At 41.9% G+C, this 18,907-nt stretch overlaps 2 protein-coding genes across 4 annotated transcripts in view; both read right to left on the bottom strand.

Moving 5' to 3' along the window:
* LOC139548411 (rho guanine nucleotide exchange factor TIAM1-like) overlaps positions 1–5,233 on the bottom strand; it is a 219,770-nt gene extending 214,537 nt beyond the window's left edge. For 2 of the 3 annotated variants that reach the window (XM_071358091.1, XM_071358090.1), the window contains exon 1: positions 5,057–5,232. The gene's annotated coding sequence lies outside the window, so the exon portion shown is untranslated. Of the gene's footprint in view, positions 1–5,056 lie in introns of all 3 variants that reach the window. The other variant, XM_071358094.1, reaches the window with a different exon arrangement.
* Positions 5,234–10,305: 5,072 nt separating this feature from the next.
* LOC139548414 (SR-related and CTD-associated factor 4-like) overlaps positions 10,306–18,907 on the bottom strand; it is a 47,378-nt gene continuing 38,776 nt past the window's right edge. Inside the window, exons 13-14 of the mRNA XM_071358099.1 lie at positions 11,950–12,079; positions 10,306–11,711 (exon numbers count right to left, since the gene is read on the bottom strand). Of these exons, the coding sequence (XP_071214200.1) occupies positions 11,101–11,711; positions 11,950–12,079 (741 nt within the window). The 3' untranslated portion in view covers positions 10,306–11,100. The remainder of the gene's footprint in view (positions 11,712–11,949; positions 12,080–18,907) is intronic.

The following is an 18,907-nucleotide window of genomic DNA, read 5'->3' as shown; positions in this document are numbered from 1 at the left end:
AGGAAACCGCTTATGGATTTCACGATGAGGCCAATGGTGACTTCACAGAGTTACAGAGTTTAATGGCTGTGATAGGAGAAAACTGAGGATGGATCAATAACATTGTAGTTACTCCACAATACTAACCTAAATGACAGAGTGAAAAGAAGGAAGCCTGTACAGAATAAAAAATATTCCAAAACATGCATCCTGTTTGCAACAAGGCACTAAAGTAATACTGCAATAATAGTGTATCGTGGCAAAGCAACAAACTTTTTGTCTTGAATAGAAAGTGTTATGTTTGAGTCCAACCCAATACAACACATTACGGAGAACCAATCTCCATATTTTCAAGCAAAGTCGTGGCTGCATCATGTTATGGGTATGCTTGTAATCATTAAGGACTTGGGAATTTTTCCAGGATAAAAAAAGAAAGGGAGTAGAGCTAAGAAGGACAATAGCCTAAAACACAAGGCCAAATGTACACTGGAGTGGCATACCAAGACAGTGAATGTTCCCGAGTGGCCGAGTTACAGTTTTGACTTAAATCTGCTTGAAAATCTACGGCAAGACTTGAAAATATTTGTCTTGCAATGATCAACAACCAATTTAACAGGGCTTGATTTTTTTTTTTTTTTTTTTTAAGGTCACAGTCATATTAAGGTCCCTATATGGGCAATTCCACGGTAACAGAATGATGACTGACACTCAAATATCTCACTTTAAAATGTATGTCAAACCAAAACCAAAGTTAAACAAACCATACAACTCTATGCACAACGGACTACTTTTAACAATTTCCACAGAAAATATTACAAAAACAGATTGAAAAACAGTGCCAATGCAAAGGTTTGGTAACAACAGAATGACTGTTCGTGACATCATTCTGTTATGGAACTTTGCATCTGCTTTGCATTTTTCTTGTCGTGCGACTATCCACGATGCTCCTCCCTCTTTTTCCCCTGCCCCGCTACAAAGTTTCTCCCTCCAGGCAGTGACTGAGTCCGAGGTGCTAAAGGAGCTTCTTAGGGCTAGGCCCCTTTTTTCTCCGCTTCCTGCCTGAATGACGTGCCCAAAGTAAACTGCCTGTAGCCCAGGCCCTGAAGCCAGGATATTCATATAATTGGTACCATTGGAAAGAAAACACTTTGAAGTTTGTAGAAATGTTAAAATAATGTAGGCGAATATAACACAATAGATATGGTAGGAGAAAATCCAAAGAAAAACCAACCGGAAGTTTTTTGTTGTTGAGAGAGACCATCCTCTTAGAATTCCAATTCCTATGGCTTCCACAGGGTGTCAGCAGTCTATATGTTCCAGGTTTCAGGCTTGTAACTTCCAAAACGAATAAGAAATAACCATTTTAGTGGAGGGACACAGTCTTGGAAATTCGTGTTTGCACGTGCCATGAAGACACGCACCTGCTAAAATCGGTTTCCTATTGAACATACTTCTTTCCGAAATAAATATTATAGTTTGATTACATTTTAGGGTATCTGAGGAGTAAATAGAAACGTATTTTGACTTGTTGAAACAAAGTTTAGGAGTAGATTTTCGGATTCCTTTCTCTGCAAGTTGAACGAGTGGATTACTCAAATCGATGGCGCCAACTAAACTGACTTTTTGGGATATAAAGAAGGATTTTATCTAACAAAACGACACTACATGTTATAGCTGGGACCCTTTGGATGACAAATCAGAGGAAGAGTTTCAAAAAGTAAGTGAATATTTTATCGTTATATGTTTATGTATGAAACCTGTGCCGGTGGAAAAATATTTTGATGTGGGGCGCCATCAAACAATCGCATGGCATGTTTTCGCTGTAATAGCTACTGTAAATCGGACAGTGGCGTTAGATTAAACAATAATTTAACCTTTCAGCCGATATAAGACACTTATATGTACATAAATGTTTAAAATCCATAATATTTATGATTATTTATTTGAATTGTGTGCCCTCCAGTTTCACCGGAAGTTGTCCCGCTAGAGGGACCCCTAGCCCTAAGTTAAACTTGACCCCCAAAAAACATCTGGGTCAGATGGTTTAGACCCTTTCTTCTTTAAGGTTAATGCCCCTATCATCACCAAGCCTGTCTCTCCTTTCTGGGGAGGTTCCCATTGCTTGGAAGGCAGCCGGACGGTTCATTCTTTATTTAAAGGGGGAGAACAAGCTGATCCTAACTTATAGTGCTATTTCTATTTTGCCCTGTTTATTAACTGACAAAAGTGTTGGAAAAAACTTGTCAATAATTAACTGACTGGCTTTCTTGATGTCTATAGTATTCTCTTGGGTATGCAATCTGGTTTCCGCTCAGGTTTTGGATGTGTCATTGAAACTTTAAAAAGGTCCTTAAGGATGTCACCATTGCCCTTGATTCTAAGCAATGTTGTGCTGCTATTTTTATTGAATTGGCCAAAGCTTTTGATACGGTAGACCATTCCATTCTTGTGTGCCAGCTAAGGAGTATTGGTGTCTCTGAGGGGTCTTTGACCTGGTTTGCTAACTACCTCTCTCAAAGAGTGCAGTGTATAAAGTCAGAAAATCTGCTGTCTCAGCCACTGCCTGTCACCAAGGTAGTACCCCAAGGCTCGATCCTAGGCCCCACGCCCTTCTCAATTTACATCAACAACATAGCTCAGGCAGTAGGAAGCACTCTCACCCATTTATATGCAGATGATACAGTCTTATACTCAGACAAAGCTTTCTTAGTGTCCAACAAGCTTTCTCTACCCTTAACCTAGTTCTGAATACCTCCAAAACAAAGGGCATGTGGTTTGGTAAGAAGAATGCCCCTCTTCCCACAGGTGTGATTACTACCTCTGAGGGTTTAGAGGTTGAGGTAGTCACCTCATACAAGTACTTGGGAGTATGGCGAGATGGTGCACTGTCCTTCTCTCAGCACATATCAAAGCTGCAGGCTAAAGTTAAATCTAGACTTGGTTTCCTCTATCGTAATCGCTCCTCTTTCACCCCAGCTGCCAAACTAACCCTGATTCAGATGACCGTCCTACCCATGCTAGATTACAGAGACATCGTTTATAGATCAGCAGGTAAGTGTGCTCTCGAGCGGCTAGATGTTCTTTACCATTCAGGCCATCAGATTTGCCATCAATTCTCCTTATAGGACACTCTGTATTCCTCTGTAAACTGGTCATCTCTATACCCGTCGCAAGACCCACTGGTTGATGCTTATTTATAAAAACCCTCTTAGGCCTCACTCCCCCCTATCTGAGATATCTACTGCAGCCCTCATCCTCCACCCGTTCTGCCAGTCACATTCTGTTAAAGGTCCCTAAAACACACACATCCCTGGGTCGCTCCTCTTTTCAGTTTCCAGTCGCTAGCTGCAGCAACAAACACTCAAACTGGACAGTTTTATCTCAATCTCTACTTTCAAAGACTCAATCATGGACACTCTTACTGACAGCTGTGGCTGCTTTGTGTGATGTATTGTTGTCTCTACCTTCTTCCCCGTTGTGCTGTTGACTGTGCCCAATAATGTTTATACCATGTTGTGTTGCTACCATGCTGTGTTGTCATGTGTTGCTGTCTTGCCATGTTGTTGTCTTAGGTCTCTATGTAGTGTTGTCTCTCTTGTTGTGATGTGTGTTTTGTCCTATATTTATATTGTATTTACTTTTATTTTAAATCCCAGGCCCCCGTCCCCGCAGTAGGCCTTTGCCTTTTGGTAGGCCGTCGTCGTTGTAAATAAGAATTAGTTCTTAACTGACTTGCCTCGTTAAATAAAGGTTAAATAAAGGTTAAATTAAATAAATACCTAAAAAATCTGCACTGTTCTTTTAGTAAATGTGTTTCTGTAAAATTCTCCATGGAAATTATTTTAAAAATTGTCCCTGGACATAGAGTTGTATGGTTTGTTTAACTTTAAAATCTTATTTTTTGTTGTTGTTGTTTGACATACAATCTGAGTCTCAGTATCATTCTGTTATCGTGGAATTGCCCATGTTCTCAGATACCGAGAGTGATAATTCTGCTAGCCTTCATCCTCCAACAAGGTCACTGTGTTAAATGCTGCTGCACAAATTAGTCAAAGATGCAATCCCAAATGGCACCCTATTCCCTATATAGACCTCTGGTCAAATGTAGTGTACTATATAGGGCATATGGTGTCATTTGGGACGTAACTAATGACTAACTCTGTTTTTGTACCAGGGTGTTGGTGATGATATGCAGAAGACTTGTCCCCAAAACATCAGTGGTAGACAAGACAGACAAGGGTCTAACATTGCTACAAATCTAATCAAATCTGAAAGGATATTCAGTCCCTCCTCATTCTACCACACAAGTCATTCTGAGACGATTCGTTCATGATATGACCATGAGAGTACAACAGCTGGTTTCCAAACACATTGTCAAATCAACATAATCAATTCGTATTATTCTACAGGTTGTCTTTTATGTCCTGCATGTGTATTTTGGTTTAATCAATAGCTTACAATAGACTGGTGTCAAGTTTAATTTGGGGAAAACCTGTAGCAAGGCACGCATGTGATGAATAGTCTGTGTCTCTTTGTCAGAGTCACCCTGGGCTTCTCTGGTCAGTGACGAAGATACAACAGAGACATACAACAGAGACATACAACAGAGACATCACACTTGGGGTTTTACCTCTCACTGGGGCGGGGACTGGAACATATTGTGATGTGAATTATTGCTCAACGTAGCCTATAGATTATAAAGGCTATAGGTGCCCTTCATGTGACGGAGGCATTGAAAATTATGCTAGGGCATTGAATGGGCGCGCACATGCATGTATCCATTATTTATGGGAAACCAAGTGTAGGCTACATGGCTTATGCAGTCATTTCAGCTTTGATTGCTGAATTTGACAAACACCAGACATCCTACCTGTGAGTTTAGCCCGTCTTAAAGAATTAGACAAAACGGCAGCCTATCTATGAAAGAGAAATCTGCGTTATGCCTTGTTATTGACGCGGTCACGGTTATTGGCCCCGGTCTCTAGGACCTAGGGGGGAAGATATCTCGGCGTCAAACATCAGGCTAATTTATCCCCACCACATGAGAAGAAAACAAACATTATGCATAAAAACATACCTGTTCATTACTCGCAGTTGACTATTGTGGCTGTCGTCCAATGTATGCGGTGAATTAGACGCGCTGTGTAGAATATGCCATCGCTAGTCTGTGCCGCGGAAAGCTCCGTCTGTTGCCGCTACCATGTTGTTTCTACGCCACGACAGAGAGGAAGAGGCGAAGCGAGAGGTTTTACTCCGCCCAAAATCTGTCCACGGAAATAAACCCACGAAGTGAGGAATTTTTGTATGCAGGTCAATGAGAGCGTGTCAAAATTGTCAATATTTTTTTATTGCTAATTTGCTACGTGAGGTTTATTTGATCGAATAGAAATGTAGTAATGGATAGGTTGTTTAGGTGCACTCTAGGTGGGGGGAGTAGCAACCTATCTCCGTGATAAATTAATGTCAATGAAGATTTAACCCGAGATTGTCCTTTTAGGTTTTGAACGTTTATTAGTTAAAATACACTAATATACAAAAGTATGTGGACGCCCGTTCAAATTAGTGGATTCGGCTGTTTCAGCAACACCCGTTGCTGACAGGTGTATAAAGTGGAGCGCACAGCCATGCAATCTCCATAGACAAACATTGGCAGTAGAATGTCCTTACTGAAGAGCTCAGAGACTTTCAACGTGGCACTGTCATAGTCAACAAGTCAGTTTGTCACATTTCTGCCAAGCTAGAACTGCCCCTTCAACTGTACGTGCTGTTACTGTGAAGTGGAAACATCAAGGATGAACAATGGCTCACCCGAGAAGTGGTAGGCCACATGAGCTCACAGAACAGGACTATTAGTTGTAGCAGTAGTTGTAGTTTTATTAGTTGTATTAGTAGTTGTAGTTCTAGTAGTTGTATTAGTAGTTGTATTAGTAGTTGTAGTTCTAGTAGTTGTATTAGTAGTTTTATTAGTTGTATTAGTAGTAGTTTTATTAGTTGTATTAGTAGTTGTAGTTTTATTAGTTGTATTAGTAGTTGTAGTTTTATTAGTTGTATTAGTAGTTGTAGTTTTATTAGTTGTATTAGTAGTTGTAGTTTTATTAGTTGTATTAGTAGTTGTAGTTTTATTAGTTGTAGTTGTAGCAGTAGTTTGTAGCAGTTGTAGGCCTATTAGTAGTTGTACAACTTTTTATGCTGTTAATGTAAGTTTTTTTATTTTTATAATTATTTAATTGTTATTATTATTATTATCTGAAAACACCTGAAACCCTACCTCTTCAAAGAGTATCTTAGACCATCTATGGCCGCGAGGAAAGAGGAATTGTGCTCGGCCAGTGGAGCCGACTTGGGAATAGATTACCACTAACTTCTTGCTGGAGCCAATCGGAGTCGGGAGTCTGGGACACCACAAGATCTGTGTGTTTGTCATCAGAGTTCAGTGTAGATCAATACAAAATCAAACTTTATTCGTCACATGCGCCGAATACAACAAGTGTAGACTTTACAAGTGAAAGGCTAACTTACAAGCCCACAACAGTGCAGTTCAAGAAGAGCGAAGAAGATATTTACCAAATAAACTAAAGTAAAAAAATATAAAAAGTGAGTCAGTGTGTGGGGGTACAGGTTAGTCGAGGTAATATGTACATGTAGGTAGGGGTGAAGTGACTATGCATAGATAATAAACAGAGAGTAGCAGCAGTATACAAAACAAATGGGGGGGGGGGGGGTCAATGTAAATAGTCCGTTGGCCATTTGATTAATTGTTCAGCAGTCTTATGGCTTGGGGGTAGAAGCTGTTGAGGATCCCCCCCCCCTATAACCCGAGGTTATTACTGGTGGAGAGTGAGACAAAGCTTGAACCGTTTGTTCCTCTAACATTGGAAACCAAAAAGTTTAAATAGTTGAATATCTTCAGAAGTTATAAACTCAGTTATTATGAACTCTTTTTTGTTGTTGTCTTGGTCACATCTCTGAAAAGTGTGTTCCCATCACACACCTGATACCTCCGGGTCTGGCTTGGTGATGGTCTTTCATAACCTCAAACAGTTCAAGCTTTGTCTCACTCTCCACCAGTAATAACCTGGGGCTATAGGGGGGGGGGATCGTAAGACGCAGGCTTAGAGAAAACGTCAAAGACAACATTGTATCATGTAGAGTCAAGCGGCCGTTAGCAATGGACTCACTCATGTAAACTGAACAGAGGCCGTTGTTGTGGGGTTAAGAAACAGCCACCCTTAACATGTGCAGTGCACTTCAGAAAGACACCCCTTGACCTTTTCCACATTTTGTTGTGTTACAGCCTGAATTTAAAAATGACTCAATTGAGATTATGTGTCACTGTCCTACACACAATACCCCATAATGTCAAAGTGGAATCACGTTTTTATTCAAAAAAAATTATGAAAGTAATTAAAAATGAAAAGCTTGAAATGTCTTGAGTCAATAAGTATTCAACCCGTTTGTTATGGCGATGCCTAAAATAGTTCAGGAGTAAAACTGTGCTTAACAAGTCACAATAAGTTGCATGGAATGTGTGCAGTAAGTGTTTTAACATGATTGTTGAATGACTACCTCATCTCTGTACCTCATATATGTAACGGATGTGAAATGGCTAGCTAGTTAGCGGTGGTGCGCGCTAGCAGCCTTTCAGTCGGTAACGTCACTTGCTCTGAAACCTTGAAGTAGTGGTTCCCCTTGCTCTGCACGCCCGAGGTCGGGGCGAGGGGACGTACTAAAGTTATACTGTTACATATACACATACATGTATATGTACGGTCCCTCAGTCGAGCAGTGCATTTCAAACACAGATTCAACCACAAAGACCAGGGTTTTCCAATACAGGGTTGGGTAGGGTACTTTCTAAATGTAATCCGTTACATGTCCAAAATTATAATCAGTAACGATTATGGGGCCTTTGTGTGTAGATGGGTGAGAAAATAAATCCATTTAATCCATGTTTAACTCGGGCTGTAACAACAACAAAGTGTGGAATAAGTCGAGGGGGAAACTTCCTGACGGCACTGTGAGATAACAAACCAGGTGGGAATAATATACCTGTCGTTGTCAGATAATGTAAACAGATGTACAAAATGGACACCATCTGGATGAGCCCCACAGACAGATGACGAGCTGAGCATAGAGAACACTTAGTACGGCTGCAGAGACAACCGCGGCATCCCAATTAGCACCCTATTCTATCTCCTATATAGTGCATTACTTCTGACCAGAGACCTATGGGCCCCGGTCAAAAACTGTGAAATATATTGGGAATAAGGTGGCACAGTAACCCCCCCACCACCACCACCCAAAAAACAACTTGCCTTTCATGAACTAACACTCACACTTGACTTTCCCCGTATTAGTTCTTGCAGTTAGCTACTTCATTGAGGAACAATTGACTTACTCTGACTGTGATATGAGGTTGTCTCACCAAGCTATCTTAACATGAATGCACTAACTGGAAGTCACTCTGGATAAGAGCATCTGAGAAATGGCTAAGAATGCAGGCAAACTTAAACAACATTTTTACCAGCATGTCACATGTGCAACCAGGGTAAAAAATCCTAGACCACCTTTACTCCAAACACAGAGATGCATACAAAGCTCTCCCCCGTCCTCCATTTGGCAAATCTGACCATAATTCTATCCTCCTGATTCCTGCTTACAAGCAAAAACTAAATCAGGAAGTACCAGTGACTCGCTCAATACGGAACTGGTCAGATGACGCGGATGCTACGCTACAGGACTGTTTTGCTAGCAGAGACTGGAATATGTTCCGGGATTCATACAATAGCATTGAGGAATACACCACCTCAGTCATTGGCTTCATCAATAAGTGCATCGACGACGTCGTCCCCACAGTGACTGTACGTACATACCCCAACCAGAAGCCATGGATTACAGGCAACATCCGCATCGAGCTAAAGGGTAGAGCTGCCGCTTTCGAGGAGCGGGAGACTAATCTGGACGCTTATAAGAAATCCCACTATGCCCTCAGACGAACCATCAAACAGGCAAAGCGTCAATACAGGATTAAGATTGAATCCTACTACACCGGCGCTGACGCTCGTCGGATGTGGCAGGGCTTGAAAACTATTATGGACTACAAAGGGAAACCCAGACGCGAGCTGCCCAGTGACGCGAGCCTACCAGACTAGCTAAATGCCTTTTATGCTCGCTTCGAGGCAAGCAACATTGAAGCATACATGAGAGCACCAGCTGTTCTGGATGACTGTCTGATAACGCTCTCAGTAGCCGATGTGAACAAAACCTTTAAACAGGTCAACATTCACAAAGCCGCGGGGCCAGACGGATTACAAGGACGTGTACTCAAAGCATGCGCAGACCAACTGTCAAGTGTCTTCACTGACATTTTCAACCTTTCCCTGACCGAGTCTGTAATACCTACATGTTTCAAGCAGACCACCATAGTCCCTGTGCCCAATGAAGCGAAGGTAAATTATCCTCAAAATGTTCTACATCTGCACCATCGAGAGCATCCTGCCCGGTTGCATCACCGCCTGGTATGGCAACTGCTCGGGATCTGACCGTAAGGCGCTACAGAGGGTAGTGCGTACAGCCCAGTACATCACTGGGGCCAAGCTTGCTGCCATCCAGGATCTATATAATAGGCGGTGTCAGAGGAAAGCCCATAAAATTGTCAGGGACTCCAGTCATCCAAGTTAGAGACTGTTTTCTCTGCTACCGCATGGCAAGCGGTACCGGAGCGCCAAGTCTAGGACCAAAAGGCTCCTCAACAGCTTCTACCCCCAAGCCATTAGACTGCTGAACAATTCATAAAAATCGCCACTGGACAATTTACATTGACCCCCCCCAACCCTCTGTACACTGCTGCTACTCGCTGTTTGTTTGTTACCTATGCATAGTCACTTCGCCCCCACCTACATGTACAGATTACCTCAACTAGCCTGTACCCCTGCACGCTGACTCGGTACCGGTGCCCCCTGTATAAAGCCTCGTTATTCTTATTCTGTTACTTTTTATTATAACTTTTTATTTTAGTCTACTTGGTAAATATTTTCTTCTTCTTGAACTGCACTGTTGGTTAAGGGCTTGTAAGTAAGCATTTCTACGGTAAAGTCTACACTTGTTGTATGTGTGTATGTATGTATGTTGCATGTGGCAAATAAAGTTTGATTTGATTAACATGTAAAAGTGAGACCCTGGCTACTATCCCAGGTTAAAAAAAGTGCTACATTGCCCTCTAGTGGTAGACAATGGAACTGCCAACAGTTTCCCTGGTCAGTGAGTGAAAAAAAAACATTGCATTTAAAATTTGCCTCCCATGAAGAATTTACAAGAGACACTTGCTTAGTACAAAAATAGTTTACTAAAAACAAAACAGCTAATGATACAAATTCTGAAGCAAAATATTTTCGGGTTCTGAAGCGCCCCCCCCCCCAATCAATACAAAGATCATCGTGTTTTCAGATCCAACCGTAAAACTGACAACAAATAAAGTTTGTTTTACTAACTGGCCTAGTAACAGACTTACTTGAGAATTAACAAAACATTCACTCAAAATATACCAAACAAGATATTGGCCTTCATCAGCACATACAATATATACCAAGCAGTATTCTTCTCTGTGGTTTTCTGTCAGAATACACCAGCTCAAAATAGGACAAAGTTATTCACATAAACTGACTGCAAAATTAGACTTCCGTTGGTTTAAACTGTGATATTCTCATAGAGTCGGTTTCCCCAGACACAGATTAAATCTAGTCCTGGACTAAGAAGTCATTCTAACAGAGATCCATCCATTTATTCACGGACTAGGTCTATTCTGTGTCTGGTCTAACCGGACCATAATGTTTCTTTGTGTTAGTCTTAATGTCTTTGGAACAGTAGAGAAATTGATCAGAGACAGGCTGTATTCTTACAAAGTTTGTGTCTGACTCAAATGTGCCCAGTGTTCCAAGTGGTTCTCTTGAGGCCAGAGATAATCTGGGCTGTGTTCAGTTACACACACTGTAGAGAAACTAAACTCTGTGTTTTTATTGGACGAGATCAGGTCGTTCATTCCTGTTCCAAAAGGTTTTCTCCTTACAGGACCCTGGAAGCTGATCCCCGTCTCTTCAGCTCCACCCCCCTTGGCCCCTGTCATCACCGTTCAAATCTATCCTGTCGGTTCATGAAACGGTCCCTCCCCTCAGGCCCACCTCTGGACCAACCGTTTCCCCCTCTTCCTCCTCTCGGAAACCCTCTCGCCTGCTCCCCAAACCTCCCCCAATCCCTGTCATGTCCCCCAAACCCTGGCCTCTCGCCCCTGAAGTGTCTCCCACCCTCCCAGTTGCCACCGTCTTCCCCGGGGGGTCCAGGCTGGAAGGGATGTCTGGGGGGTCCGTGAGGAAAGTCCTCCATGGACTGGTGGCCCATGGGCATCCTGAACCCACCTGGAGGGCCCCCCCTGGGGGGGAACATGTGGTTGGGACCCCTGGAGCCCATCATCATTGGGGGCATGTTGGGGGGAGGGAGGTGAGGGGCGAAAGGGGGCGGTAGTCCTGGACGAGGCTGCATGGTCATCATGGCCGGCCTGGGACCCAGTAACACTGCTGGGCCTGGAGGACTCATCACGGCCCCTGGCCCTGGAGGTCCCAGCTGGCTGTCTGGAGGGTCTGAGGGGCCAGAGAGGCCACCACTCCCTCCAGCCTTGTCTTTAGACCCCGAGTCATCTTTGGTGCTCCTTGGCCCTCCCACCACTGGTGGAGGGAAACCTGCAGACACATAAAACATATGGGTTAGAAAAGTTCAAATCAAACAAATGACTAACATCATATCTTTAAACATGTTCGTGATTATAAAAAGGTTGGTTTGGACTTCTTGTATATTTCATAACAAATATGTTATAATTCTACAATGACAATCCGGGGGGGGGGGGGGGGGGCAAGGTTTGTTTGTGATCCCTCTAGTTGTTCATTTGGTTCAGTTCCATACTGTTGCACCAAGTGTTACCTGGAGGCATCTGTGTGGGGTTGAAGCCAGCGGGCAGGAGGGAAGGGGGTCCACCGTGGGTGAGAGAGGGGGGAGGGCCAGGGAATCCAGGGGGACCACTCATAGACCCTACTGGCTGGACTGGAGGCACCTGGAGACACAGAAACACAAGAATATCACTGTTAAGACGAGATCAACTTTCTCTGTTTTAACTGTTCTGAGGGCAAAAGGAGGAGACTTTCAATATTAGGAAGGTGTTCTTAATGTTTTGTTCACTCAGTGCTGTCCGGGGGTATCATCGGATGGGGCCACAGTGTCTCCTGACCCCTCCTGTCTCAGCCTCCAGTATTTATGCTGCAGTAGTTTATGTGTCGAGGGGCTAGGGTCAGTCTGTTATATCTGGAGTACTTCTCCTGTCTTATCCGGTGTCCTGTGTGAATTTAAGTATGCTCTCTCTAATTCTCTCTTTCTTTCTCTCGGAGGACCTGAGCCCTAGGACCATGCCTCAGGACTACCTGGCATGATGACTCCTTGCTGTCCCCAGTCCACCTGGCCGTGCTGCTGCTCCAGTTTCAACTGTTCTGCCTGCTGCTATGGAACCCTGACCTGTTCACCGAACGTGCTACCTGTCCCAGACCTGCTGTTTTCAACTCTCTAGAGACCGCAGGAGTGGTAGAGATACTCTTAATAATCGGCTATGAAAAGCCAACTGACATTTACTCCTGAGGTGCTGACTTGCTCCACCCTCAACAACTAGTGTGATTATTCTTATTTGACCATGTTGGTCATTTATGAACATTTGAACATCTTGGCCATGTTCTGTTATAATCTCCACCGGCACAGCCCTCATAGCCTGGTTCCTCTCTAGGTTTCTTTCTAGGTTTTGGCCTTTCTAGGGAGTTTTTCCTAGCCACCGTGCTTCTACACCTGCATTGCTTGCTGTTTGGGGTTTTAGGCTGGGTTTCTGTACAGCACTTTGAGATATCAGATGATGTAAGAAGGGCTATATAAATAAATTTGATTTGATGTTACACAGTACACCTCAACATGTTGCACTACGCACATAATTAAGCAATAAGGCTTGAATACCTGCACCATCATTGTCAATAACACACGGCCAAGGAATGCTCTTAAAATGACGCAATAACATGCGGCCAAGGAATGACCTAATTCATACTCTTATATAAGGGGCTTCCACGATATTGTGATTTGTACCGCATACAAGTTAAAGTACATGTACACAACACTAATTCCATTCCACTACCTTTTCAAGCTTTTTTAAAAATTATTATATGAAAGCTAGCTTTGCTGTTATACTTAAAAGAACATCATGCTTGATTGGTGCAGCTGGTAGCCTAGTGGGTAGAGCCAGTAACCGAAAGGTTACTGAGCTGACAAGGTAAAAATCTGTGGTTCTGCCCCCTGAACAAAGCAAGTTAACCCACTGTTCCCCGGTAGGCCGTCATTGTAAATAAGAATGTGTTAACTGACCTAGTTAAACAAAGGTTGCATTGAGCTGTTTTGTAATGTGGTGCCTGCATTTCCTCAAACTTTTATTTTAGCATTATAAACTGGGTGGTTCAAGCCCTGAATGCTGATTGGCTGACAGTCGTGATATATCAGACCGTATACCACGGGTATGACAAAACATTTATTTTTACTGCTCTAATTACGTTGGTAACCAGTTTATAATAGCAATAAGGCACCTCTGGGGTTTGTGGTATATTGGCGTTGTGCCTAAGAACAGCCCTTAGCCGTTGTATATTGGCAATATACCAAACCCCCCTCGTGCCTTATTGCTTAAATGTACACTGAGTGTATAAAACATTAGGAGCACCTTCCTAATATTGGGCTGCAGCTCAAGTACATTGCTCTCAGAACAGCCTCAGTTGGTCGGGACATGGACTCTACAAGGTGTTGAAAGTGTTCCACAGGGATGCTGGCCCAGGTTGACTCCAATGTTTCCTACAGTTGTGTCAAGTTGGCTGGATGTCCTTTGGGTGGTGGTCCATTCTTGTTACACCCAGGAAACTGTTGAGCGTGAAAAACCCAGCAGCGTTGCAGTTCTTGACACACTCAAACAGGTGCGCCTGGCACCTACTACCATACCCCGTTCAAAGGAACTTAAATATTTTGACTTGCCCATTCACCGTCTGAATGGCACACATACACAATCCATGTCTCAATTGACTCAAGGCTTAAAAATCCTTCTTTAACCTGTCTCCTCCCCTTCATCTACACTGACTGAAGTGGATTTAACACGTGACATCAATAAGGGATCATAGCTTTCACCTGGTCAGTCTGTCATGGAAAGAGCAGGTGTTCCTAATATTTTGTACACTGAGTGTGTATTTCATAGCATGTTTTTTTGTCTGTAGGTGCCCAACATAACAGGTGTGTTTGCCTCAGACTCTATAGAACTCTATATAAATGAGTGACTGTCTCCATTCCTGATTGACATTGACATAAACTCAGAATATGACGTTGCCACGTTGAAAGTCACTGAGCTCTTCAGTAAGGCCATTATACTGCCTATGTTTTTCCTATGGAGATTGCATGGCTGTGTGCTCGATTTTATACACCTGTTGGCAACGGGTGTGGCTGAAATAGCCAAATACACTCATTTGAAGGGGTGTCCACATACTTTTGTATATATAGTGTATATATACAGTACCAGTCAAAAGTTTGGACACACCTACTCATTCAAGGGTTTTTCTTTATTTTTACTATTTTCTACATTGTAGAATAATAGTGAAGACATAAAAACTATGAAATAACACATATGGAATCATATAGTAACCAAAAGAATGTTAAAAAAATCTAAATATATTTTATATTTGAGATTCTTCAAAGTAGCCACCCTTTGCCTTGATGACAGCTTTGCACACTCTTAGGATTCTCTCAACCAGCTTCACCTGGAATGCTTTTCCAACAGTCTTGGAGTTCCCACATATGCTGAGCACTTGTAGGCTAACTAGCAGTGTTTGTGCTGAAACTGACATCTGGCTGCACATGTAGCTATCCACGTAGCTAGCCAGTTTGACTGTATCATACCGGAGTAGCTTGATGAGCAATGCCATTGCCTGTATTATAAGTTAGCAGCGTGGCAGTTTCCCAATGTTTGGTGTTGACGATGAACTTTACTTAGCTAGCTAGCTATGCTTATTAGAAGAATGTAGCTAGCTAGGATATATTGTCAACATTGATTTGTGGTGGACGATCTATAAAGCTATGGTGCAGGCTCGTTGGCTTGTAACTACTACTGACTAGTTGGCTAGCTAACTGGCTATAATAGCAGCCTAGGACATTTGCTAGCTTATTTGTTTGTGCTCTGATTTAGTTTACACAGATGACATCAGCCATATGAAAAACCTTCCATAGCAAAAATATACCTAGCTAGCTAGCTTCCTTTGCTTGTAGCTTGCTTCTCATCCGACTGGTGTTAGCTATCTAGCTACAACTGCTAGCCTGCTACTAGCTAGTTGCGGATTTTCCGCAGCAAACAAGTGCTGGTTCTGTTTTTAAAACTCTAAGGTTCAGCTGAAAAGATGTTAGCATTGTCAGAAATGCTACAAAAAGGTAGCACATCGTTGGTCCTTAAATAGAAAGAAATGAGGACGTGACACCAATAAATTGATACACCTTATAAAAACTGTTGCACCTACAAACTTAGTCAGAAAGACATTTTTTTAAGTCCAATGGTCACTTTTTAAACTATAGTCTAGTTTTAATCTGACGTCTAGAATTTGAGCTAGGTAAACTCAGAAAATACTCTGAAAACTCAATTGCTAACGACCCTGTTAAAAAAATCTTTCTGGGTAACTGCTGGACGGCTCAGGATGAGAAGCAGGGAGTGTGATGTGTACCTCCCCAAGTTGATTTGCGAATTTTCATCGACATTGGTGTCATATTGGCTTACATATGATGATAGGGAGATTTGAATTGAACATTGAGCTTCAACCAACACATACTATAATATCATCAATGATACTATTTAGGCCCATGTAGCATTTGCAAAGTCTTCAACAGCTATTGTTTCAATTCAACCCAGGGTTCAACTAGAAATAGACAATACATAAGCCTAGGGTTTCAAACTCTAGTTGATTTCAAATTGAATCTACCACATAATAATTCAGATTTTAGATTTACGTCTGCATCTAAACCAAAAAATGTAGTTAAAGAATAAGACTAATTCAAATCAAAAACATAATTTAAAGTGCATTTAAAAGTTTGATTTGATTTTGTCACATTCTACAACTTAGATTTTTGGTTGAGATGGAGACGTGAATCCAACATAGAAATTATACATTTATAGACACACTGGATATTTTATTGTGTTTGGTTGTCAACGCAACCAAATATCAACATTTGAAGATGTATCTTCTGCTTGGAAAGTTCCATCTGTGGCACTTACTTAGTCTGGATTTTATTACAGTTCGTCTACAAATTAATAATTGATATGTTGGATTCACATCTCCATTTCAACCAAAAAAATCTAAGTTAAAGAATAGGAATAAATCCAATCATACTTTAAAGCTGCAGTATGTAACTTTTTGGGTGACCCGGTCAAATTCAGTTCTAGATCTGGCAATCTCATTGAAAGCCAGTCTAAGAAGCAGTAGATATGTTCTGTGTTCTATATATCTACAGTATGTCCTCTATTTCTATGTTTCCCGATCTTACGTTTCGTTTTTGCATCTTTTACTTTCGGTTTTTGTACACCAGCTTCAAAAACAGCTGAAAATACAATCTTTTTTGGTTATGGAAAATATATTTCACAGCGGTTTAGATGGTACAATAAATCTCTACACTAGACTTGCTTGTTTTTGTCACAAACTGAAATTAGGCAAACTTTTCTAATTTTAGCAAACAGGAAATGGCGATTTCTGCATTGTTCACCTTTTAAAAGCACTTTAAAATAAAGATGTGATTTAGTCCAATTCTTTAACTTTGATTTTTGGTTGAGATGGAGATGTGAATTCAACATAATAAATTATTAATTCATAAAGTTAGTGGCACCGAAGACACTTCTCCTTTAAAATGTTAATATTCGGGTTGCTTTGTCAACCAAACAACCAAATATAGTAGATCACTTTAGGCTAAGGTTCTAACAAACTAATTTAACAGTATTTATTCCACCTTAAAATCAGTAACACATCCATGGCGACTGAGGTTATTGTAACTATAAATGTCTTATGTAATAATAGAAAACGTGCATGTTTCAAGATAGAGTGCAAAGGTCGCAGGTCGGTGGAGATCTTCACAACTGCTGTAATAATCTGTGTAGAATATTGAACAGCGTTGATCACATCGCACCATGTACTTTAATGTAATCTCATTCTCAACTGCAATCCAGGTTATTGGGTTGTGCTATTAGATGAAGCACAGTGATAACACATTGACTTGAGGTATAAATACTAAATATCTGACATTGTGTTCGCATTTGAACTTTGTTGTGCTTTTTAAAATGGTTGTGCAGTGATAACACATTTACATGACAATTATACAAATCTGACATTGTTTTTCCAGTTGGAATTTGGTTGTGCTTTTACACTGAACAAAAATATAAAACGCTACGTGCAACAATTTCAAAGATTGTACTGAGTTACAGTTCATATGAGGAAATCACTCTATTGAAATAGATTCATTAGGTCCTAATCTATGGATTTCACATGACTGGGAATACAGATATGCATCTGTTGGTCACAGATACTTTAAAATGTAAGGGGCGTGGATCAGAAAACCAGTCAGTATCTGGTGTGACCACCATTTACCTCATGCAGCGCGACACACCTCCTTCACATAGAGTTGATCAGGCTGTTGATTTTGGCCTCTGGAATGTTGTCCCACTCTTCTTCAGTGGCTGTGCGAAGTTGCCGGATATCGGGGGGAACTGGAACACGCTGTAGTACACATCGATCCATGGATGACATGTCTGGTGAGTATTTTGCCCATAGAAGAACTGGTACATTTTCAGCTTCCAGGAATTGTGTAAAGATCCTTGCGACATGGGGCTGTGCATTATCATGCCGAAACATGAGGTGATGGTGGGGGATGAATGGCACAACAATGGTCCTCAGGATCTCGTCACAGTATCTCTGTGCATTCAAATTGATAATCGATAAAATGCAATTGTATTCATTGTCCATAGCTTATGCCTGCCCATACCATAACCCCACCATGGGGCACTCTGTTCACAACATTGACATCAACAAACCGCTCGCCCACACAACGCCATACACTCTGTCTGCCATGTGCCCGGTACAGTTGAAACTGTGATTCATCCATGAAGAGCACACTTCTCCAGCGTGCCAGTGAAAGGTTAAAGGTGAGTATTTGCCCACTGCAGTCAGGTCAAGACCCTGGTGAGGACGATGAGCACGCAGAGGAGTTTCCCCGAGACGGTTTCTGACAGTTGGTGCAGATATTCTTTGGGTTGTGCAAACCCCCAGTTTCTTACAGCTGTCCAGGTGGCTGGTCTCAGACAATCCCGCAGGTGAATAAGCCAGATGTGGAGGTCCTGGGCTGGCGTGGTTACACGTGGTCTGCGGTTGTGAGGCCGGTTGGACGTACTGCCAAATTCTCTAAAACAATGTTGGAGGCAACTTATGGTAGAGAAATTAACATTAAATTATCTAGCAACAGCTCTTGTGGACATTCCTGCAGTCTGCATGCCAAATGCATGCTCCCTCAAAACCTGAGACATTGTGTTGCGTGACAAAACTGCACGCTTTAGAGTTGCCTTTTGTCCCCAGCACAAGGTGCACCTGTGTAATGATCCTGCTGTTTAATCAGCTTCTTGATATGCCACACCTGTCAGGTGGATGGATTATCTTGGTAAAGGAGAAATGCTCACTAACAGGGATGTAAACAAATTTGTGCACAGAATTTGAGAGAAATAAAGCATTTTGTGCATATGGAAAATTTCTAGTAAACTTTTATTTCAGTTCATGAAAAATGGGACCAACACATTACAAGT

The sequence above is a fragment of the Salvelinus alpinus genome, chromosome 21 (assembly GCF_045679555.1).
Source record: "Salvelinus alpinus chromosome 21, SLU_Salpinus.1, whole genome shotgun sequence".
NCBI classification, from domain to species: Eukaryota; Metazoa; Chordata; class Actinopteri; order Salmoniformes; family Salmonidae; genus Salvelinus; species Salvelinus alpinus.
The sequence above is the reverse complement of the archived record's forward strand: the minus strand, read 5'-3'. Positions and strand labels throughout refer to the sequence as shown.